Raw genomic sequence first — 25608 nt, 5'->3', positions numbered from 1 at the left:
GTATCTGTTCTTTCCTTGCTTTGTTCCATTTTTATGAACCTGAAATTAAAATGTTCATTATTTTTCCATTTTTGAAATATTTTAATTTTTCTGGGATCCAAAAAAGTGCGATGTTTGTTTATATTGGCCAAGAAGCAGTGGAACTTTCACATCTGTATATTGTGTAGTGTAGCACGACGTTTTACTGATTTCATAACAAATTATGCTGCCACATGGACCACACAGCAATTGGCAGCAGCTCAATATTAATTATAATGTTCCCGTTCATTTTTTTTACTGGCAGAATCATTATCTTAACATAAACTGTCATTCATACTATTCACACTGATATGGCCTGAAGACAGTAGCAGACTTCGTGATGGCCACTGCGAAGATTCCTTTTTTTTTTTTTTTTTTAGGCATCACCCATATTTACACTTGGAGAACAGCTATTATCACTATGATGGTTATTTTCTACTATGTGTGCATTGGTTTACGAATTACAATAGTTACACTAATAATTATACTGTATTTATAGATATAATCATTTTCTTTCTCCCAGAATTTTGCTCAAACTCTTTTTTATTTTTGACAAGGCATTCTGAACACAGGAAGTCAACGTGCATGTTCTCTGATAATCCCCTAAACAGGGAGAAAACAAAGAGAAACTTATTGCGCAAACAGGGCTAGCACATGCATTAACAAACAGTATTCTGTATAAAACAAGATGCTACATGGAGAACAGTTCAAAGGACAAAATGGGGCCGTGCAAACAAGTGCTGAGGAACATTTAACTTGTCGTTTTAGGCCTCTGGATATGACTTTCAAGCAAAAACAACGTGTTTTATTCTAATAAATTAGAGTACAAACAAGCATAAAATGTACAAATCTTCAATTAAATAAATTCAATCTGAACTGACCCCGCTCAAGGACGGTCTTCAAAATACTCGCTCTTGCTTTATTACAGCTTTCCTGTCCGGCTCCGTGGCTAGCTTGCTAGCCTTTGGTCACAGGGGTCTCGGGTTCGAATCCCGGGGTGCTGGGTGTATGTGTCACCCTCATCACGACGCGCAGGTCGCCTATGGACGTCAAATTAAAAGACCTGCACCTGGCGAGCCGATCATGTCCTCGGACACTCCCGGCACTATGCCATTTCATTTTACAACTTTCCTGTTCGGTTTGTTTTAAGGGATCTTAGGCTTGCACCTTTAATTTGACATGCTAGACAAGTTCACGACTACCAGCTTAGCATAATGGCTATTAAAAAAGATAAAATGAAACTGCCCGAAGCTCGTTTAAAGTAAACTAGACACACATGTGCACGCTACAAACGGTTTTCATAGATCTGTGTTTCACTATCCTCGTTCACATTCCTTCTGGCGGTCATTACAGCATACACTTTCCCTTTGCGAACAGCTAATGGTCATGAATATGTCTTTCAATAAATGAAACTCACATGTCATATCAAAGAGAACTGCAACTCTACGTCGAAGGAACTTAACTTGTAGCCACAGCATCTTTGGCGGCCAAGGCTTACATTAACGACTAATGTGACGTCACTTCCGTCACAGTTTGTCGCGTCACGTTACACAAATTTTCGGATGACCTCCATCCATAAGACATATTCATATCGAAAAAGGTCTAATTATTTTGATATAGGGAGATTGAATGGTCCAATTTGTAAGTGCGCTTGTGTCTGAATCACACCATCTTAGCTCTGTATTAAGTCCTGTACTCTACACGGCACACAGCCTCCTTCTTCTTCTGATGCGAACTTCTCACAGAAGGCTGGAATAATTGTTCCCATTTTGTGTTTCCCATTTCAAAATCGCTGTATCGTGGATGTCGAATCAGTGTCGGAGGCTCCGAGTCCGCGGTGATCTTCCCCACTCAGCTCCACGTTTCTCTTCAACGATCAGTTGTATAAGACTGTATTCATTTGTCATTTCGGAAGATGTGACCGAAATAGGCCGCCTTCTTGTGTTTTGAGACTTCACATGTTTCCCGGCGCTACACAGTACCGTACCTCTTCGTTGGTGTCCCGCTCTTCCCATGGGATCTTCATCATTCCGCGATACATCCACATTCAGTAAGTTCGTTGACGAAGCCCTTGATGTATATCTTAGACACCATAAAGCAGCACTGGTAATACAATACTTCACATCACGCAAACGAGTTTCGAAACGGTGGTCGGAGTTACAAGCTGTTTTCATTTCAGAAACACACACTGATTCGATTTCTGCGACCTAATAGTTGGTTACTTAGTGGTGAAAATATAACATTCAGTACAACGTGACGATTGGTACAGCAATATTGAAACGAACTATGCCCATCTTATATAATCATCTCTTTCACTGTTATGTCTACAAACAATATAATATTTTGTAAGATGAATGATCATCAGGGCCGAATACAGGGTGGCATGTTTGCAAAACTTTAGAAACAAGTTTTGAATTCATTCGGAAAGGGATATCTTAAAACACGAATAAGGGAAGAATACTGCGGTGCCGTGGGCACTGTTAGGACAACTCAACATCATTCGTTTCCTACGCTGTTTATAACTGATTTGAACTGCTAAATAGTCGCTGTTTCTTTTGTGAACTTTGTATTTGAGTCACCGCGTTTTAGTTTATTTACGTAGCCTACTCTTGTTTCAAATTGCTCAGCTGAAAGGTAGTTTTCGGTCGGCTCTTCCAAGGACTAAAATCCAAATAACAATAGATAATCTTAAGAATAAAACAAACAAAATTAAGATACTTCAAGACACACACATTCGGCTACAAACCAAGATTAATAAAAGGTCTAATGGAAGGGTGTTTTCATTTGTAGAAAGAAAGGCAGTATCTCTCAAAATGAAGAAACATTGGCCTGATAGAAAAGCAAAAATTCCTCTGTATAATTGACTAGAGTGCTCCAGTGTATGTGATAAAATGTAAAATAAATAAACAAATGAATAGAAAAAATTACGGACACTATCCGCAAAAGTCGGGCACGATTTTACGGTCACTTCAAACGAATGGACGGAAACAGGTTGACCAAACAAATTTTTCACTTATTTGATTCAACACGTAAAACCACGATGCCTTGGTTTAGAAATACCAAAGAAGACCTTCAAGTACTGCAGATTAAACCAGAAGACGCCTTTGACACAGGACTTTTCCGAAAAAAAGATAGTGATGAATGGGCTAAACTGAAATGAACAATCAAAAAGAAGACACGCTTTCCCTTGGACAGAGGAACGCAAGCAGGCCCACTCAGAAAGAAAGGGAATTCTGGGCTCAAAAGAAATCAAACTTCACTGCCAAATGTAACAAGACTTAACATGGTTCTTGATGGTTCCATCAAATGAATGAATGAATAAATAAATAAATATACTATATATGAATTGTGAGACTAAATATGACGTGTGAAGGCATCAAAAGTGAATTGGATGGGATGGGATAGTTCAACAAAATTGGTAATACCAACAAAGCAGGTATCCTGTGGGAGCCCCATCATGTGAGGCAAACTCTCAAACACTACGCAGCTTGGTTGTCTGCAACTGTTGTCCTTCTCCATGATCAGGAACTGGAATAAAATAAAAACACTTTGGACACGCACCTGCAAAATGTTCAACATTCACATCATAAAACTTTCCCCTCAACACTTGTTCTTCTCAATGAGATGTACATCAGAACAATACATCACATGGTTACACATTCAGAGCGATACGATACATTCAGTTGGTTGTGTTCCAAACAAGAGTGGTTTGCCTGCCAACAGATCTTCTGCTGCCAAGCTTGTTTGAACACCATTTATCAAATGTACATAGTAATGGGACAGCATGCACTGAGGTGTGTCTTGTTACTGCCGTAATGAGTTGCTCTTTGTTCCTCTACTAGCGATGCACGGGCGACTTGCGCGTCTGTGATGATGGTGTTATTGAAGTAGCCCACTTCTTCCTACAGTAGTAATGGAAAGGAACACATACATTATATTGACTCTTGGGATCCTTATCTCCTTCTGTATTGTCCTTTGTTCCTGGTCTTGAATCACCATCATTGATCTTTATCTTATGTCTCTTCTCCTTTCTTGTGTTTATCTGGCTTTCTTTTTAAACTACACTTCCCAAATCAACATTTATGATGGGCTCCTCAGTGAATCTTGAAGGCAGGAGGTTCCTTTGTTAGTCTGGTCAGATATGCCAGCCACATGTTGACAGATTTACCAGCCTGTAAAAAGTCTCTTTCAGGACAAAATTCCAGAACCTAGGCATCTCAGAAAACCATAAAAATGTAGTTAGTGTGATGTAAAATCAAGGAGATATTTTGATAGCAAGTTACTGTTATAGGGACGAGGTGACCCGCCACCATTATTACCTGCAGCTGCGAGACAATGTGTTGCACCGAGGGCTGCTACACGCCTGCTCCAGCCAGGAGGTGCTCTACCTGCTGGCAGGCTATGCTCTCCAAGCGGACCTGGGAGACTACAATGAAGAGCGACATGTGGGCTCCTATTTTCAGCCTGCAGATTACTTCCCTCAGCAGGTAAGCCACAGACCGCAAGGCCAACGGTCCTATAGACCGCACAGCTGAATTGATGCAGTTGTTGTTACTTGTTTTCACAATGTATGGTAGAAGGACATTTACAGAAAGTAAGTGTTTAGCTCAATTTTTATTTCATTTCATCATTGAATGTGTGTTATAATGTGCTGTACATTGTTGTTGTTTAATGGAATTTCATTGATATGTGTAAGTGCAGCCTCATGGAGAAAGATAATTTATTGTTATTTATTAAATATTGCAATAAATTAAATCTCTATTTTTTTTATTAGTTAGGCAAAGGATTGTTACAAGAACACCACACAATGTATTTAATATCCACTGTTTTCTTCTTGTATCAACAACAATACTAAATTCAGCAGCGATATCAGGGAGTGAACATTTCTGGTTTAGCGTTAAGTCACCGTTTCTCTACCTCAGATCTCAATCTCTCCCACTGTTCCTTTGGCCTTCTGTGTGGTCTCTCTTTATTTCACTTCTCTCACTTGCCCTACATCAGTACACAATGTGTAATTCATGTGTTGAGTTCACATAGGAGTTGAAATAAACAGTGCCTCCAGGATATGCCAGTCTTCAGAGTATTCATTTAAACATTGTAGCAGTTGATGGGACATTAAATATACAGGTACAGGGTATAAAGTTACTCTTACACCATTCTGTATATACTATTATTATTTTATTACTAACCTTAATATCTAAAATAGTGAAAGAGGAATGCTTGCTTTGGTATCGTCACCTTATGGGCAGGAATGGCACAGATATGGGAGGAAGAGGTAGAGAGAGTACGACCAAGAAGAAGATGGACAAACTCTGCATGCAAAGCTATTGTCACAGCACAGGGTTACTGACGGAGGTAAATAGAAATATTGACTGCACATGAACGGAAGCAGAAAAAGATAACATTAACTTGGAAATAGGTATCTACACGTGCACACCAGTTTAAAAAAGAAGTCTGTTCAAAAAACGTGAACAAAGCACTTGCTACATGTCCATATAGATTCACACACAGAATGAGCCTTGTTTACTGTACCTACATGGTTCTCATGTGCCTAAAGCTTCTTGCATGAAGATTAGCGTATGCTTTCTGTTGAAGTAATAGCGATTACAAGGGAATTCAACAAGTTTGGATTTAAAATCAGTCAAACTAAACAGTATGTTTGGTGATGAGCCGAAGAAGGAAAGCACTCTAATGGAGACTTGAACAGATACCTTGAAAGTATTTTGTCAGCAGACAACACAGTTACATATGAAATTAGCAGCAGGGTTAAAACGGATGCAGTGTTCTACAGTTCTGTTTCACAACTAATGTGATGCAAAATCATCACTTTATAAGATATATTTGGTACTCATTCTGACCTATGGACTGGAAATTGCAATTCTAACTAGTAGGTGCAATAGTCATCAACAAGCTTCAGGTATGAAGTTCTTAGTTCGAGCATACAGAAGACCAGAAATCCACCTCCAACCAAAGCTACAACAGAGCTGTGTTTGATATTCTTCAACTACAACTGCAATGTTTTTGGCACATTATGAAAATGGACCCAATCTAGGAAGTCAAGAATAACGGCCAAGAGGATTTGTCGTGTTGACCACACGGCACCTCATAATCTGCAGGTCTTTGGGCTGAGCAGCGGTCACTTTGTAGGCCATGGTCCTTGGGGACTGTTGTGGTGTGGGCTTTTCTTAAAAATGAAAATGGAACCATTAACAACACTCAAGGCTAAAGGAAGATAAATGGAAGGAAGAGGAAACCTGGCCAGGAAGAAAAGATACTGGAGGACAAGGCAGAGGATTCTGGAGGAAGCTTATTTCTTCCCACAGTTGGCATGTTGGAATGGAGAATCGATGATGATGATGTTGTTGTTGAATAACAGCAAGAGGAGCCATTGTAATTCATTCTTGTCACATCTGTGAGGAGTGGGTATTATGTAAGCAAAGTTATGAAGTGATGTAAAATTATTCCAATAAAAAGTGTTCTTTTTTTAAAATTGTAAGTTGTGTATGAACATTGCAGATGGTGTCAGGGGAGAATCAGCTACTGCAGACCGTGCCAGCACTGCACCGCGACAACAGCGGCATCAGCAAGGGCGAGGCAGAGCGGCAGTACATCCGAGAGGCGTCGTCGCCCGAAGTGTCCCCGCTCACCCACAACTCCCACCTGTATCGTCTTAAACACAAGAAGCAGGAACAGGGCCAGGGCTCCGTGTGGCTCGCTATCTGTGCCAAGGGCATACACATATATGAGGTAAACACTGTACTGCAATCATCCATCATAGTGAAGGGGAGGGGAGGAAGAGATAATCTGTTTGACTTGTTCTTACCTTATTTTAAGTTCTTTCAAAGGAGTAACTTTGCTACCAACAGTTATGATCCTCCAGAGTAAAGGAATGTCTGAGAATGGAGTGTTATCTTTTTGCTTCATAAACTTTGTAAAAGTTTCTGCTGATTCAAGTGCAATTTGTAGAGGAGTACAGTCTCCTCCTTTCTTACCACTGTCACTCAGGGTAGTAGCCTCGCACAAAGGGTCAGCATTAATGCCGTTAACTTTTTATTTTTTGTCCAAAACTCTGTATCCAGCCAGTCATTAAGATTTTTTTCATTCACATTCAATAAACTGGTGATTTTCTCCACCACTATTGTCCAGCTTCTTAGTTGGATGGCCAATACTGACTTTTGGTCCTCAGGGCCTGGGTGTTTGTACTGTCCCCAACATTCCTGCAACTCGCAGACCACACCTAACACCATCCTCCACCACACTAACACGCAGTTTGCCATACATGGCAGAGTGGTGGTGGTGATTTTGTTTTAAGAGGAAATACAGCTGGGCAACCAATACAGCTGGGCAACCATCCTCTATTAACACTAATCTCAGGGAAAAAATGGACAGGATCCAAAGAAAGACAAGGGCCACCAAGGGTGTGAAAATGAAAAACTCCCTAAGCCTCCATACGTAATAATGTCGGGGTCGCAAAAGAACCAGAGTCGACCAGTGCAGGTCGGATAGGATAGATGAAAGTGAAGAGCCTGACTCAAGCAAGTGGAAGCAATGCCAGGACTCAGCTAAGGGTCGCGTGGTCATCAACCCACTACATGGCAGATGTCGTTTTCTGTTGTCAGAGGGTCTGCCTTACAAGGCCTGCACCAGGATAATAATAATAATAATAATAATAATAATAATAATAATAATAATAATAATAATAATAATAATAATAATAATAATAATAATAATAATAATAATAATCCACCAACATTTTAACACACATCCACTTTTATCATCGTTTCCAAAACCTTAGAATACAGACAGTAAGGCTTATGCTTATTCAACAAATAAAAATGCCACGTGTTGTGAATGTCAAATGTAGCTTCAAGCAGGATCTCTTTGTGGATGCTTTATTATATTTTAGTGGACACGTAGAATTTTAGCAGGGATGATTGATTACTAAAAAACCTAGGAAAGACCTTGAATAATTGGGGTTCTGCTCTTAATTGACATTGAAATTGAGGGTAGTGCTTTTTGTTTTAGTCATGAGAGTTGTATGGAACTACACATCAATGGGGTTATTGACCACAGTGTTGGTCACAGTAGGCAGAGCGAGCAACTTGAGTTATTTCTTTTAACTCCTTAAGGGGCACAAACCAGCACCACCTTGTTCTGTTGTCTGTGGTTTTGTTGTTACTGAGGCAGCAGAATTTGTCTACTATCTCATTTTGTCATTTGGGCATTGAGGAAACTTTTGCATTTTCCTCCCATGAAGTGGGAGTTTTAATCTGGTCCATGCAGGTCTTTATTTGTGTATACGAATAATTGATTGTTTTTACAAATTGTAACATTACATGTGCGGGCATTTCTTATGGTCACACATAGTACATATGCTGATGTTCATCTCTCAGGTCATTATGTGTCCGACTCGTTGGCTGAATGGTCAGCGTACTGGCCTTCAGTTCAGAGGGTCCCGGGTTCGATTCCCGGCCGGGTCGGGGATTTTAACCTTAATTGGTTAATTCCAATGGCTCAGGGGCTGGGTGTTTGTGCTGTCCCCAACATCCCTGCAAATCACACACCACACATAACACTACCCTCCACCACAATAACACGCAGTTACCTACTCATGGCAGATGCCGCCCACCGTCATCGGAGGGTCTGTCTTATAAGGGCTGCACTCAGCTAGAAATAGCCACACAAAATTATTATTATTATAGGTCATTATGTTAGATTAGCTTGATGAAGAACTTGCTAAATACAAGTCCTATTCTTTGGACACTATTCATTTCCAGAAGAAATTCTGAAACTAATTGCTCAATTTAATCCCAAGTTTTCATTTTCTTAATTTTATTAACTGTCTCTCTGAATTACTCTAAATTGGGCTAAAATCAACAAAGGTGGAAAATTCAGTGGGGCATTCTTTAAAACAACAATGTTAATTGTTAAGCAGGCCGGCAAAGTAAATTCAGCTGTGTTGAGGAGCTTTGTATGAAGACATTAATATGTTGTTTTCAAGGAATCACAAGATAGCTGCAATTTGTTTATTTGATATGCAATTTCTTGTTTTTCCAGGAAAATTCCACCAAAACCTTAACGGCTACCTTTTTGTGGAATAACATAGGAAAGCTGTGCTTTGATGTAAGTATAAAGTTCTTTCTATTCAGAGTAGATGTTAGATGTAATCTTAGCGCTGACTTTTCTTGCTTGTCATTAGTTGTTGTCCTCGAATATGTTCATTTGCATGCACAAAATTGAACTTTCTTCTAATATCCTGTTCACATACTAGTCATAAACTTCCTCCAACACAACGCCATCTGTCTAGCGTGCTCCCTCTTTCTTCTTTCCTGTTTTCACTTGACTTTGTTTGACTATAATTATAGACTAGTGCAATCATATCTTTATTTGCCAGGATCAAGGTTTCAGTCAGCGTATAGGCTGGTAACTTTACTGACAGACAATAAATAATAACTGCTGATAATCATCATCATCATCATCATCCGTTTACCCTCCAGGGTCGGCTTTTCCCTCGGACACAGCATTGGATCCCACCTTTACCGCCTCAAGGGCAGTGTCCTTGGGTCGGGGGATACAACTGGGGAGAATGACCAGTACCTCGCCCAGGTGGCCTCACCTGCTATGCTGAACAGGGGCCTTGTGGAGGGATGGGAAGATTGGAAGGGATAGGCAAGGAAGAGGGAAGGAAGCGGCCGTGGCCTTATGTTGGGTACCATCCCGGCATTCGCCTGGAGGAGAAGTGGGAAACCACGGAAAACCACTTCCAGGACGGCTGAGGTGGGAATCGAACCCACCTCTACTCAGTTGACCTCCGAAGGCTGAGTGGACCCCGTTCCAGCCCTCATACCACTTTTCAAATTTCGTGGCAGAGCCGGGAATCGAACCCGGGCCTCTGGGGGTGGCAGCTAATCATGCTAACCACTACACCACAGAGGCGGACCTGCTGATAATTAGTTTTAATATTTTATAAATTAAAAAAAAAAATTAATACAAAGCAGGGCAGGAATGGCAGTGAATTCTTTAAATACTCCCTGTGCCTGCGTGGCAATAGAGTAGTCAGTATGAGCACTCCTCCCTATAGCACTGCTGCGGGTTGAGTTAACCTCGAGCTACCATAGGAGAAGGCAAACTCACTATTGAATGTTGGTTTTCTTGATCAGGAGAACAAACCACTTAGCTGTCGGCTGCTATCGAATTAGCTCACTGTTGTGATTAGATGTTTTGTGACCCTCCTGCTCGAAATAAAGATTCTAGCCTAGAACTGTTTTATAAAAATAAAAATCTCTTGCAATTGTTGCAACACATACCATCCTCAAGAAGGTGGAAGGCTGTGATGAACAGGGCCTTTGTTTTGATGACATGATTTATGTAGTATCAGTTTCATCTCATTGGTTAGGTTCTTCACTCTATAGAAACTAATTTATAAACTACTTGAAAACGATAACAGAAACAACGTAATAAAGTTGTTTATTTATTCAAAGTTAGTTTCGGTGACTGAAAAACCTAAAAAAAAACCAAACCCCATGGAACTACAACCCTTGAAGGGCCTTGGCCTACCAAGTGACTGCTGCTCAGCCCGAGTGCCTGCAGATTATGAGGTGTCGTGTGGTCAGCACGACAAATCCTCTCGGCCGTTATTCTTGGCTTTCTAGACCGGGGCCGCTATCTCACCGTCAGATAGCTCCTCAATTCTAATCACGTAGGCTGAGTGGACCTCGAATCAGCGCTCAGGTCGAGGTAAAAATCCCTGACCTGGCCGGGAATCGAACCCGGGGCCTCCAGGTAAGAGGCAGGCACGCTACCCCTACACCACGGGGCCGGCACTGAAAAACCTAACAGTTATAAAAAAAAACTATTTGACGACATGTTGTCTTTAAACTGGTCCATCATACATGTTGTTAACTTACACATAAATCCTGATCATGGACCCTTATTACAGAAATACATATTTATGGAGTATTTTTTTTTTGCCATTTTTTATGTTTAGTTATTTTTTTTCATTTTGCCTTATTGTTTTGTCTTTTTCAGCAGTTTCTTACATTAAATTCTTGTCTCTATAAGTCTTTTCCCTTTGTTTTGCATTATCATTTAGATGGATAGATTATTTATCCTGGCAAAGTTAGGGACAGCTGTCCCTGTTTAACATTTAACCAGTATCAAAATAACATTGATAACTAATTACATTTAAAAGTAACCTATCAATCATAAACTGTGTAGAATTATAGCTAACAGTAACTACTTGTACAAAAGTCAAGGAGAAAGAGCACAATAGTACAGAAAAGGAGTGCAGGTTTTAAGATACATATAAAACATTAAAGTTGTAAAAACAAAAAGAGAATTACTAAACAAAATAGGATTATCTGTGAAATATAGCTCTTGTTCTGTGAGTTTTCACCCAAGTTAAGAAAGGTACAGAGTAAGGATAATGTAGATGGGAGGAAGAGGATTTAAAGAAAAGAAAATCAGGAAGTAGGAAAGTGATGCTTCCTTGCTATTTGTACTTTTCCATCAAACATTTTGCACATGCTCTTTTAAATTCCTTGGACACTGATGTCTTGAGGCAGGTTGTTCCATTTGCAGTCACTGTAAAGGAATTGCCATGTGACTGGCTATGGTAAGAATATACATGTTCTGTGTTCTTGTGTTTTCTTCGTGGTGTAATGTGAGATTAAGTTTCAGATAAGGAGGAGAATTGACATTTACAGATTGTTGCAGTAAGGTTAGACAGTGCGGAGCCAGCGGAGTTTGGTGTACGACGATGTCAAATGGTCTGTGTATTTGAGGTTGCAGATGAACCTCACACTTACATTTTGTGTGCGCTCTAACTTATGTAGTGGCTCATCAGTGCTGTCGATGTAAACTGTATCACAGTAATAAAAAAACTGGCATAACTAGTGTTTCAAGTAAAATCTTTTAGCCATTTTTATGCATTTATGTTGGGTATTAAACATATTTGACTCTCTTCTGAGCTTTCAATTAAGGACAATACTCAAACATCAAAAGATTCAGTAGTCGGTTTGAAAACAATGAAATAAGGTAACCTTCCACAACCATTTTCCGAACTGTTTGGAAATCCACGTCCCTACAGAGCGACGAGACATGGCTTCTGATCTGGATGGGTTGCAGTGAGAGAGGGGGCTATTGTCACTGTAGTGGGTACAAATTCACATTTAACTCAGGTTACTGAAGTGTCCGAGTACTAACATACATACACGTCCTTGTTAGTATCGTTTTATAGAGTGCGAGTTTTATTTAGTGTTAGAATGCTTTAGCTGTCCGTCCATTGAAGGAAAATGATTTCACAATTTGGTGAGTTCTACAGATGGTCGAATATCTTTCTGAGAAATATGCAAAGTGAAAGGGGCAGCAGATAAAACATATGGGTCACAACAGACATGTGGTATTCGGAATGTCAGTAGATTGCATAATTAGTATACTAACAATGACAACATATAGATGTTCTGTTATTTTGCTTGCAAGAACTGCTTTCTAAAAGAGGACTTAAATATTATGTGTTTTGTATTATTATTATTATTATTATTATTATTATTATTATTATTATTATTATTTGACAACACTTATTAATTATATACAGTCCATTACAAGTTATAGGTAATAAGGGCAATATATGTTCTCATTTATATTTTTGGGTCATTTTTGCAATCATTTTGAATCATTTATGAAGATTTTAAAAGTAATATTATAGATACTTTTTCAACATTTATTAGGTCATAAAAAATCCGATCTCTGATGATGAAATTGTAAGCATACTCATAAAGTTTTAGCTTGTGTCAGCCCATTTTCTGTTGAAAATACATACTATCCCTCTCACATCTGTATTTCAGTGCTTATTTGTACAATTGATAACCAATAACTGATGATAGAAATAAAGTTCTAATTTCCTTTTAAGAAGCAATGATTCCAGCTGGAAGTAGAGAGATAAAGTTTGTCCCATAAGGGGAACAAAGGGAAACTCTTGTCTTCTTAATTAGCATTGTATATCTGAATCAAGGCTGCAAGACGGTCACACCCAGAATGTATTAGCTGCACGTCGGAGAGGCCTCCTTTAGGAAGACATCACACTACAATGGATGTTCTTTTTCTCACCTGGTTCATCATCCACCCTAGCCCTTGACACTGATTGATGAACAATGCATCTTTATTTTGGCTCTTCACCTATTCCTGTATTCGCACATACTGGAGTCTTTGTTGTGTGTTTACCAAACCTGGAACAATTATTTAAAAGAACCTGACATGATCTCCTTCACAAAGATATGTAGGCTGGATGGGCAGGGCATGCAAGAAGAAAAAAGCACCACCTTCTGTAGTTTCTGATAGAGGTGTAGAGCTGTTCTCGATATAGCGATGTTTGTAATCCATGTGGTCTTTTGATAATGAAGCTAGGTTTATTAGCAGCTATTGCTCTTTAGAGATGACAGACAAATTTCAATATCTTTTATAACATTTATGTTCGGTTATAGCCTGTGGTTGGAATCTGTAATAAGCTGCCAGTTCACACGGCTTACACAGTTCCTGATAGATTACCTTAGCTTCATTATTATTTCATACAAACACCACAAAAACTATGCTGTGCAACCAGAAAAGGCATTTGTATAAGCAGCTACAATTTAGCTTTTCTGGCTTGTTAACGTTTACACATGGGATGAAAACGTTGTGGATACAACATAACAGTCTCTAGTTCAGTGTTTCCCAACTTCTTCACACTTGTTTTCTAAATTACAACTGTTATTTTAAATATTAATACTTTTATCCAGTGCCTGTCGCAATGAGGTAATGAGTTCGGGAAGGAAAATTACACCACTAGAAGTACAAAGGCTTATTTGGTTTTTTTCTGGGTTGAACCGTATATCAATCAATCAATCAATCAATCAATCAATCAATCAATCAATCAATCAATCAATCAATCAATCAATCAATCAATCAATCAATCAATCAATCAATCAATCAATCAATCAATCCACAGATTCTATTTCACAGTAACACAGAAAAAATGTATAGCTTACAGATTTATTTATTTATTTAATTTATGTTCGAAGACATCTTTGGCTCACCTGGTGCAGGTCTTTCTATTTGACACCTTTGGGCGACCTGCATGTCTGGATATGGGATGATGACGAGGGACAGGGGTAAAACCCGGTGTCGGCACATAGCCTATCCCTTTTGAGTAGCACCAGGAAGGCTGATCAAGGCTTTAATGTCCTCATCTGACAGACAAATCACCATCAGCAAAGTCACGCGCCCAGAACATTGCAGAGAAGTTCCTGTTAAAGTCTGTTGCCATGGCTGAGTGGTCAGTATTTTGGCCTTCGGTCATCAGGACTCTGGGTTTGATTCCTGCCTAGATCTCAGACAGTTAGTTCTGTTGCCTCGGGAGCTGGGCGTTTGAGCTGCCTCCAACATCCTTGCAACTCGCACACCACACACAAAACACCGTAACATGGAGTTCTCATGCATCCTACCCTCACCAAGCTAGCAATAGCCAACAGGATAACAGCAATGAAACTGGAAGGAGCAACAGAAAGACGGGACAAGGTGAAATATTAAACCAAAAAAAAAAAAAAAAAAGACTATCTCCTCATTAGTCCTAGCTCTTCTCAGCACCCACCAAGATCATTTCTGCTTCCAACCTTTATCAGGAAGGCAGGCTTCAACACAGTATGAATACACAGGAAAGCAGGCCGATCACAGAAGGAGAAAAGGGTCCCAACAGGAACAGACAGGAGACAAATCCTATTGTGTTTCTATATTTCTTGTTTTTGGTGTTTCAGAGGAAGAAGTTTGAGATCAGAGCCCTCAACTGGCCAGCATCTGGAGAGAAGTTCACGTATTATACAAGTAGCGACGAAAAGAGCAAACACCTTCTCTTTCTGTGCCGAGTTACTCATCAGTTCAGTATGGCCATTCAACCTCGGCTGTCTGAGGTTCGACGTCGTGAGGAAGAAGGTATTGGATTTAGTTTTAATTAAGGAACTTATTACACATGTTTCTGTAACTCTCACAATTTTTTTCTGGTCCAATGTGTTGGTTACGAATTAAGATGAAATATTCACATTGATCTTTATTTTAGAGAAAACTCCACCTTCCTACTGGACTGTTCTCATTTACAAGATGTTGCTGATATTCTCTTGTTCCCTTACATTTCATCTGAAAGACAAGAATTTTGTATTTTGTTAAGAAGGAAGCCATAACTTACTATCCAGCATCAACGCTTTCCAGTATGTCGAACAATGCACTATAACATACCTATAAAAGAAACACATTATTAAACAAGGAATAATAGCATGTATTTCTATTCCTTGTTTAATGATGTTTTTTTTTACAGGTATGTTATAGTGTAGTGTTGGACAGGCTGGAAAGCTTTTATGTTACATGAATTTCACATTCACTGTGGTCTTCATTTTATCATCACTCTTGTTATAATTTCTTCTACCTCTCCAGCTATTTTCTGGTTCACTTTGTCCCTAATCAGAGTTCCCTATTGCCAGGTGATTCCTCTAGTAGTAAAAATCTATTTGCACATCCCGTTCTTGATTCTTACTTCCAAATCTATCATCATCAGGTGGAATCCTTACATTTGTTGGCGGCACTTCTGCACGTTTCTCTATTCTGGACTTTCCTCTTAATTTCACACACCTGCCTTCCTCTGTAGTTCTTTCCTTTCACAGTATTCTCAAATAGCCCCTCAGTTCCATCACAAGGCTCCCCTAGAAGTTTCCCTTTCTTCCAATCCTCACTTGTAGTCTTGTTTACTAAACTGTCCTTTAACGTGCGTCTGTTGCTCCTGCTGTCCAGGATTTGCAACTGAACAAAATGATGCTCCACAGAAAATATGCATTAATTTTTTGCTATCACAAGGCTAATGTTTTCTGAGGTGAGCAAAGCTTTCCTCTTCTGGGAGGGCAATTTTGTCTGATGGATCCTACTTATAATCTCCTTTGTGGGTCTTCCATCTTTTGTTATTTTGCTTTCTACATACGTAAATTCTCCCACCTCCTAAACGGTTGGCCTATTCAATTTTGTGTTTGTTCATGGAATTCTCTGTCTACTACACCACGATTTTTCTTTTCTCTTTGTTAATTTTTAGGTTATTCTCCCACGATATACTTCATATTTTGTAGCACATTTTTGATGTCATGCTCATTTTCCCCTAAATAAGTATATCATCAGCTAATTGAAGCACATTTATTTTCTCCGCATGTCCAGATCTGTAAGGTCCCAAGATCTTTTCTCTTTTTTTATTTGTGTAGCTTCTGTCGTCATTAATTAATTTTCTTTGAGGAACAGCTCTTGGTCTTCTTTATTTCCTGTTTTCGGTGCATATGTTTGAAACTAATTCTTTGTTTTTTTTTTCCCCTCCTACTGAGCTTTTTATAATGATCCTGACATTCATATCCTTTCCCCCATCTCCATATACCTTGTTTAGTATTCCTCTATTTTTGACTTCTAGTTCTCTACTGTATTAGTCTTCAGTGTCCTTCCATGGGGTCTCACTTAGAACTAAGAAAGAATTCAACAAGCTCTTTGGTCATAACTGAATGGTGACTGTTTCCAATTTAATGGTGTCCTTCTGGGCCAGGTTTGTTGAGCATTGTTCACTTTTTACACCTTTTCTTGTAGGGAATGTCCTAGTAGTTTTGGGGCACTATATTTATATATAACTGTTATAATTCCAAACCAGCTGGTGGATTGTGCTGCAATCAGTTATCAAGTTTAAGAGAGACTTCTTTGTTTTCAGAGAGGAAAAGGATGCGCGACTGTTACATGTATTCACGCAGTTTAGGATCAGATTTTCCGACTTTGGCCAAGCTGGGTGGCAACTACAAGGTGCATCATAGCGACCAGCGCATCTCCGTCATCAGTAACACGTCTTCCAACACGACCTCTGGCATCGTGTCGGACCGCGTACAAAGCCTGGACGAGAGCGAAGACGATCTGGAGATCGAGATCATGATCAACTCCCCTCCAGCACCTTCGGTAGAATCGCTCGCTCTGGCGCATCTGCGGGATGCCCCCGACATGGGGCAGTCTTCACCACAGTTGCAAGGTATGAAGCACGTCAAATAACCGTCTTTGTTTAGAGGACAATACTCGTTTGCTAAGGAGAGTCGAAGTAGCCGAGGTAGATTTTACATAACCAGCCTTTTCCTTTCAGGGCAGTAATAAATGAGGACCTTGATTCGTTCCCTAATAAACTCAAAGTGGTAGCAAATCACTTTTTACTTTTTGTGTTCCTCAGTGTCCAGCTCCATGCCTTTCCTGGCTAGACGGGGATTGTAACCTCAATTTATTATTTCTTGTGGCTCGGAGACTGGATATTTGTGTCTTCTTCAACATTGAGTTTTATGTTAGGTAGGGCCCAATATGGGCTTCAACTCAAAAGACTTCGCTGGAGAGCTATATTGGTTCACAGTCGAATATGAGGACTATGATGATGATGATGATCATAATAATCATATGGCCTCAGTTGCCATGTGCAGGCATTTTATTCAACACTGTCTGGCTGCTCATCAATTTTGACATTCTGTTTTACTCTAGGCATACTAGATGGCAGAATAAACCGAATCTCTCTTGGGTATCTATGACTGGGTTTTAATTAATTTTGCCAATCAAACCCTTAAAGTGTCACCAGAGGTATTTTACATGCCGCCATCGAACGACATGGAGTGTCGAATGGACTTCTTTCCGTCTTTCAAAAATCCTCCCTCTGCCGGGTTTGAAGCCGTGATCTGGGATCCGGAGGACGACACTGTATCACTGATTCACAGAGGGAGCAACCAAGATGATGTTTTCATTATTGAACAGGAAATGCCATTTTAGTAGAGGCTGCCCATTAGACAAGACATAAGTGGCTTATGAAGAAGATGTGTTGTAGAAGCAGAAAGGCCAATTGGTTCCACTTGTCACTCGTAACTTATACATACCCTTTACAACCACCAAGCTCACCATGTTCATAAACATTTTAAATGAAATGACGTATGGCTTTTAGTGCCGGGAGTGTCCGAGGAAAATGTTCGGCTCGCCAGGTGCAGGTCTTTTGATTTGACTCCCGTAGGCACATCATCAAGAGGATGCAATGATGATGAAGACAACACATACATCCAGCCCCCGTGCCAGCAAAATTAATCAATGATGGTTAAAATTCACAACCCTGCCGGGAATCATACCCAGGACCCCTCTGACCATTTAGCCATGAGCCAGACATAAATATGTTATCCAGTCTGAACAGTTGGCAGAATTTGTGGTGTCATCATACCACTACTTCTATACATGTTAACTTAGTGTTACTTTATGAACATCTGCTAGTTAGTTTCAGAATCCTCAGTTTTAATGGTAGGGTCAATCAATATTTTTTTTTTACAATTTTGTTTTACTCTTCACCGACACAGATAGGTCTTATGGCAATGATGAGTGGCTGTGGCCTTAATTAAGGTACAGCCCCTGCATTTGCCTGGTATGAAAATGGGAAACGACAGAAAACCATCTTCAGGGCTGCCGACAGTGGGGTTCGAACGGACTATCTCCCAGATGCAAGCTCACAGCTGCGCGCCAACTCGCCCGCTAGGGTCAATCGTGACTCCACAAGTCGAGCCTGCTGAAATGACAATAATAGCTATCAGCTTAGAGCTAGGGATCTAAACTCTAAAGCAACAAATTTGCAATAGTTGCAGTGAGGGTTATCTGAGCACCACAGTCTGAAAGCAGATTACTGCCAAGTATTGGGCCTGATATCCCCATTGCTTGACAGTAGCTATTTTGTTTAACTTGATGAGTGAAAGGAAGGTTTACCTTTTCCCAGTCTCCTTCAAGGAGACAAGATATGATTGTATTGAATTATAATTGAATAATGGAAGAACCCCCACACAGACTGCTGAGTCACAGGCAGTGTCTGAAGCCTTGCTACTGCTCATGAATCCCTACAGGGAAGGTCGCTGACATCTATTAAGTAGAATGGATTATAAAACGGTTGAAGCTTGCTTACAGTTATCCAAAGCACAGCATGTGCTTGTGTTTTAAACACGGATCCTGAATACTGCAAAACCTAGCTAAGAACCTCTTTTATAATTTAGTCATATATAGAAACATTAATCAATGAAGTTAGTCAAAGAGCTATTAGGGGGAAAAAAACAAACAACATAATTCTTACTTACTTAAATAAAGTACTGCATCAATCACTAACAGCTGGGGAAGTTTGTTCAAATTTACATTTTCACTGAACTGCACTGTTTACAGTCTATCACTTTCCTTCAGGGACTTGAAATTGTGTTTCAATTTGTTTCGAAGTTTTAATGTACACTTACGCTCCTCGACAATGGGTACATGGAAAGAAAATTTTAAGACACTTTTAGTGTTTGAGTAGAATGCATATATCACCGAGAGTATTCAACTTATGATTATTTTTAATGTCTCAGTTGACAGATAAAGGACGAAGCTATCCGTTGCAACCAAAGTAGGCATAAAAATGAAAATATGAAATATAGTTTTCATGAAGTAGCGCTTCAAAGTAAGGCAAAATCTGTGCTAAACATGCATACTCTGTTATGAGATGGCGCTGTGTTGACTCGCGCGCTCAGCTGTCGTCGTGAATACATCAGGATCAGTTGTATATTATTTCTAATAAGTAAGTCTACGAAACCCTCAAAATCCTGAGGCCGTTACTTTAGCGGCAGCCCACCGCCAATTTTAATGGCTATTTGGTTGCTTATGTAACACAATGGTGCTTATTTACATGCCTAATTTGGCTATTTTTAGTGCCTATATGCCTGCCTATTTTAACTTTTTTTTTTTTAAATTTACCTGGCACTTTGAATGCTCTGCTGAATCTCAAGTGGTATTTGTGTAACAATCGTGTTATTTGCAACAAAGTAGCAAATCCTTCGCTCTTTCAGACATTGCTTAAAAAAAAAAAAAAAAGCATGGCCAACAAAACAATTCCTGCAGAGTTGGAGAGCAGCACAATCATGGGAATTCCTCAAAGCACGACCCTTTGAAACTAATATTGTAGTATTTACGTGAATTTTTTTTTTTTGGTACCACATATTTGTAGAGATTCATTAGAGTGCCCAAAATTAAAAATTATTTCTTATCTTCATCTTTACAATGTGAACGTGGCGTTTCTAATAAAACACACACTATTATTATAAACAGCACAGCAGTAAAGAAGAAACGTATATCTCTCTCTATACTTCACCCGCACATCTCTCTGCAGACAAACTGTAGCAGTGGACATACCAACCATCGAACTAAACTCTGGCCTCAGAGGTTGAGCAGTATAGACAGCTGACTACTTGACATCTCTGGTTGCCGCAGTCAGAATAACAGAACAGTAGGAGTCCGCACAAAATACAGGAATATCTTTCTATTAAAACCAATGTACGTGACAAGCAAAGTACATTTTAAAAATAATTCTGGTGAAAACAGTTGGTGAAATGTCACTTGACGTACCATGGCCTCGTTACACATTCAGTAAAGTAGTTTGGTAATTACTTGTAACAGACTTTGAAAATAATTTGTACTTGTAATCATTACTTTTTACCAAATGTAATTTTTACTTGTAATTTACTTCTTGAAATAAATCACGTTGAGAGTTTGACAATGTTGGAGCGCCGGCACTGACAAGGCATCACACCAAGGGTACAAGCTAAAAAGCGAAGAACATGTCGTGATGCTACATTTGATATGATATTTTGGTATCTGTACTAAAGTTGTAAAAATATCAGTACTCTGATAATATCAGAAAAAAAATTAAAAGTGTGTTTTGATTCATTCTGATGATGTCCTTCCAATATGTCATTCCGTTTGCAGTTAATGATAACTTTTTCAGGTATATGATCTGTAATTAAATGTTTTCTTTTTTTAAGGTATTTTCTACATTTATTTTGTCTTGAATTAGTTTCAACACTGAAAAACTCAGTTGAATAACTTAATTAGATTGAAACTAAAAAGAAGTGGCTTGCAAAAAAATTTATGAAATCTCTTACACATTCAAATGTTCCACTTTAGTTAGACTAATGTCTCCTTGTAAACCAGCATTATTCTCATCAATAGCAGCAGATTTCTCTTCATGCAATTGCATTATTAGGAATATTTACATATCACTCAATAGCTGACAGACTTCATGCACTATTAGTGCCTTGGGCGTTGGGCTTTCCACCATGAATAAATTCATAAGTTACTCTCTTCTATCATAAATATCAATATTATATCCAAGAATTTAGATACATGACACAGAGGTGATTAATTAATATCATATTGGGTTAAGTTCTCATTTCATGGCCTCGTTACATATTCAGTAAAGGCACAGTTCTGGTACATTTTGAAGATTATATGATGAGAATGACTTATGCCAGTTAAATAGAAAAATGGAATGAAAGAGTGGCTTACATTTGAGGATGCTTCATAATATTCTGACTAGCTAGGGATGGAAGTTTTAAATGAGAAACAGACACTTAATATATAGTAATAAGATCATTGTGGTTATGTTTCAGGGGATGCAGACGAGTTGGAGGGAGTGTCGTCAGCTGGTGTGAGCGCTCACCCGCAGAAGTCGTCTCCCAGCAGTAGTACAGGGGCAGGTGGTGCTGCCACTCCAGCCACTACTGATGGTAGTCAGTGCTCCAGCTCGTGTTCTACCGTTGTAGTTGCAGGAGCCACGCTAGCACCTTCCGGCAGCAGCACCAGTCAGACAACACGCGAGCTGATGAGGAGACGTGCCAGCACGAGCAGTAGCTTAGAGCTGGGCTACAGCCACACTGCACAGAACTCGGCCGTGTCAGACTCGGCCAGCACGTGTCTAGAACTGGATTACTCGGTGCAGAGTGCACATACGAGTAGCGGCATCTACACTCTTACTACGGCAGACACAAACCCGTGTTCTTCGGAGACCAGTGGTGTGTACGCCATATGCAGTAATGACAGTACCGATAGTGGGCGTGCGTTCCCTGGCACGGGTGGTATGAGAGACCGCAGCGGCAGCAGTGCTGCCTCCGTCGTCAGTGCTTCGGGTAGTTTTCGTGGGGACGGGAGCGACCCGTCCGATGCAGGACCTAGGAGTCCCTTAACAGCAGAAGAACTTTCGGACCTCATCGTTGGTCGAGGTTCTGGGAGCGAACACACCAGCGGAGTGTACCCACCACGGACTACCGTCAGTGTGAACATGGATTCGGACTCGGATTACGTGACTCTACCTCCTCCTCCTCTCCCCCCACCGAGAACTGACAGCGATACAAACTACGTGATGTTGGAACCTGTTTGTGTGTCTCCTGTGGAAAACATGCAAGAAGCTCGATCCCCCCCACCGCCCCCACCGTACAACTCTCAACCTCTCCCCACTATCCCCAATCTGGAGCTGTTGTCCCAGTCTCAGCAGTCCCTTCTGTCGCAACAGCAGCAGCTCCTCAACCAACCTCTCCCCCCTCCACCGCCCCTCTCCCGCGTGCCACCTGCGGAAGAAGCCAACGCACGCTTCATCACTACGAGACCGCACATCAACATCTTGACGGCACACACGACGTTGGTAGCTCCTACGGCAGCCCCAAGTTTTGCAGCTCCCACCCTCACCTACCAGCCCTCTGGCACACAACAGATGAGGTTGTACCCACCGGGCGATGCCCGTACTCATCCACCTACTCACATCAAAACTGTGGCAAGTCCGCGGGGAGTTTCTGTTCCGCAGACGCCAGTGGCTTCCACACCGTACTCCAGTTACAGTGCTGTTCCTGATCCTGGAGCCAAGATGAAGCCTGCAGCTGTCCAGACGTTAGTTCCTATCATTGGCAAAAACAATTATCTGGATGTTCATGCCTCCAGAACCAGTGCTAACACCAATGCCAGTGTGGGTCTGCTGCGATCAACGGTAACAATGTCATCACCTTCGTCATCTTACCAGATCCACCAGCGACATTTCTCACCTCCACCACCTCCCCCACCGGTAATTCATCCTCGGCAACCTCCACCTCCTCCCCCTCAAACCAGTCCACCAAACCTTGCTACCGTCTACACATCTCAGGTGACTCGTAGTCAGATCGAGCAGTTTCAGCAGCAGATGTATTCTGATGTTGATTATGTCATCTACCCAATGCAAGATCCAGCTATAAGTAAACAAGAATACATAGATGCCAAACAAGGCTCTATGATTGCTCACTCTGCTGCCCACTATCCTCCCCCACCCTATCCATCATACCACACGAGTCCAAAAGGCCACTACATGTACCGGAGTACACCCAATGTTGCTGTTGCAGCTGGTGGTTATTTGCCTATGACATTCAGCAATGCACCTATACCATCAGGAGTCAAATATGCTTCAAACCAGAACTTGTCTTCAGAGCCAAGTTATAATGCTGAATATCTGACACCAAGTCATTACTCCGCTTCAACGTCGCCCCTCTATTCAGCCGCTGCATCGTACTCGTCTTCGTCTACACAGAGCTTACGCTACGAACCTTCCCACCAGCAGTTCTCGGAGCTACTGCACCAATTGGGAGTATCGAAAATGCGGCCACCTCCGCCAACACCACTCAGCAGTTTCACACGTGCTCGATCGGATGACAACATACTCAACTCGTATGAAAAGCCTGCTACTCTGCTGGAGAGACCCAAGTACCGACGTCTTCCACCGCCACCTCCTCCTCCGCCCTACGATCAACAGGTAATTTAACAAAAATAATCATTTTATTAATAAGAATGTATTGTTTGTATGTACATTTTTTTTCTTTGTCAGATATTGAGTGGGTTGTGGAAATGACATCAATCATTTATGAAAGTTCTTTCATTTTATTTGAGTTGAATTAATGCAAGAACTGCTAATATGTTTGTTATAAAACTTGCCAATATTAAAATATCTCAATCTGTTAAGTAGGAGCTGAGAAATCACATCTTTAATCTTGACAATAGCACTTCACAGCCAGAGAAGCAAATTAATTTTACGGGTCCCTCACAGACCACAAATACCACACTGTGCATTTTTCATCATGTGCATCTCACCGTGTGACCAGAAAGTTCACTTTGTTGGTTTCTTGCCAACTGTAGTGGTTGCCTTTTGTTCACTGCGTAGAATGCAAAGCCATCTTAAAATAAAAAATAATAAAATGGCCTCAGCTACTGTATGCAGGCATTTTAATTTTATGTCGCCTAGGCTGCCTGCACGTCAGGTTTGATGTTCCATTTTACTCTACCAGATGGCAGAGTTAATGGGATCTCTATTGGTGGTCTTTGACTGACTTTTAAAAATGAATTTTATTGGGCAAACACCAAATATGTCACCACAATCTTTTATGTGTCAACATCGTATGACATGCGGTCTGCCATTCAAAAATAAGACTACAACTGCTGGGTTTGAACCCATGATCTTGGAAAATGGAGCCGACAGTCTGCCAATGATATACAGACATGGTGGTGGTGGTGATTATTGTTTAAAAAGGAAGTACAATGAGGCAACTACCCTCTATTAACACTAATCGGAGACATGGAAGGGGTCCGACACTTCAAAAATTAAGGTAACCACCAAAGAAAGAGAACGGCCACGAAGGCCATGAAAATGAAATAACCCCAAGGCCTCGCAATCTAATAGTCGGGGTCGGAAAAAATAGAATTGACCAAGAGAGGTCGGATAGGATAGATAAAAGTGAGAAGCCTGGCACAAGTAAATGGAAGCAGTGCCAGAACTCAGCAAAGGGCCCCATGGTTGCCAAGCCACGCTCCCAAGTTAAGAACTCCTGGGGTTCCTTTTAGTCGCTTCTTATGACAGGCTGGGGATACCGTGGCACCCCCACCCACGGAGGGGATATACAGAGGGAGCTTGTATAAACTGTCTGTTCACTTCATCATATAGTATTTTGTTTTGGAAAGCCTAGGCCTTGAATGTCATAATACCGTATTTTCTCGCGTAATTAAAGCAATTTTTTGACGAAAAATACAGGCGAAAACTTTGGATGAGTAAATTATTCAAGGAATTCAGATATTTAAAAATTATTTACCATTCATTTACATTTAAAAGATACATCAAATATAATATAAACACAATTGGTTCTACTCATTTACGGTTATCGTCACTTGCGATAAAATTCCGGCGTGAGATTTTTTCTGGAAAGTCAAATAGGGTGCATCAGATAAGTTGGACATGTGGGTTTGAAGTATCAACACTGGAAAATATTTTTCCCATTACGAGCTGACAATATGACTTGAAGTGAAATAAACATGAACTAATAAAAGTGCAATTCATGTAATGTCATAACAGTGACACACTGGCAAAGAAAGAAAACTGTCCAACACGGGAAGGGCTGGGAATCTAAGGAGAGACCCTGCTATATTCTCCCCCACCCTTTTTTCTTGTATATGAATGTGGATCCCTCGCGGAAATTTTTCTTTAGGCATTGTTTTTCATTTTAAAACAAGGTGCAAGCTTTCTGCCATCAGCTGTTACAACAAGCAATGCAGTACATCATTGTTTTTTGTTTCCGGTAACGCGAACGATATCACTCGATGTCCCTTTCTTATCGATTGTTCGACTTTGTGACTGAGAGGCGCCTGATCTGCAGTTCGTATTTGGGAGATCAAATATTTCTTCACTTTACG

The 25608-nt window shown here is 40.4% G+C and overlaps 1 protein-coding gene across 1 annotated transcript in view; it reads left to right on the top strand.

The window, feature by feature from the left end:
• The window catches only part of ex (expanded), a 102636-nt gene that overhangs the window by 66596 nt on the left and 10432 nt on the right, over window positions 1-25608 (top strand). The window contains exons 5-10 of the mRNA XM_068229185.1: window positions 4310-4505; window positions 6535-6765; window positions 9076-9141; window positions 14808-14982; window positions 16775-17083; window positions 21525-23683. Coding sequence (XP_068085286.1) covers window positions 4310-4505; window positions 6535-6765; window positions 9076-9141; window positions 14808-14982; window positions 16775-17083; window positions 21525-23683 — 3136 coding nt within the window. The remainder of the gene's footprint in view (window positions 1-4309; window positions 4506-6534; window positions 6766-9075; window positions 9142-14807; window positions 14983-16774; window positions 17084-21524; window positions 23684-25608) is intronic.

Source organism: Anabrus simplex, chromosome 9 (assembly GCF_040414725.1).
Source record: "Anabrus simplex isolate iqAnaSimp1 chromosome 9, ASM4041472v1, whole genome shotgun sequence".
Taxonomy (NCBI): domain Eukaryota; kingdom Metazoa; phylum Arthropoda; class Insecta; order Orthoptera; family Tettigoniidae; genus Anabrus; species Anabrus simplex.
This window is presented reverse-complemented; position numbering and strand designations above follow the sequence as displayed.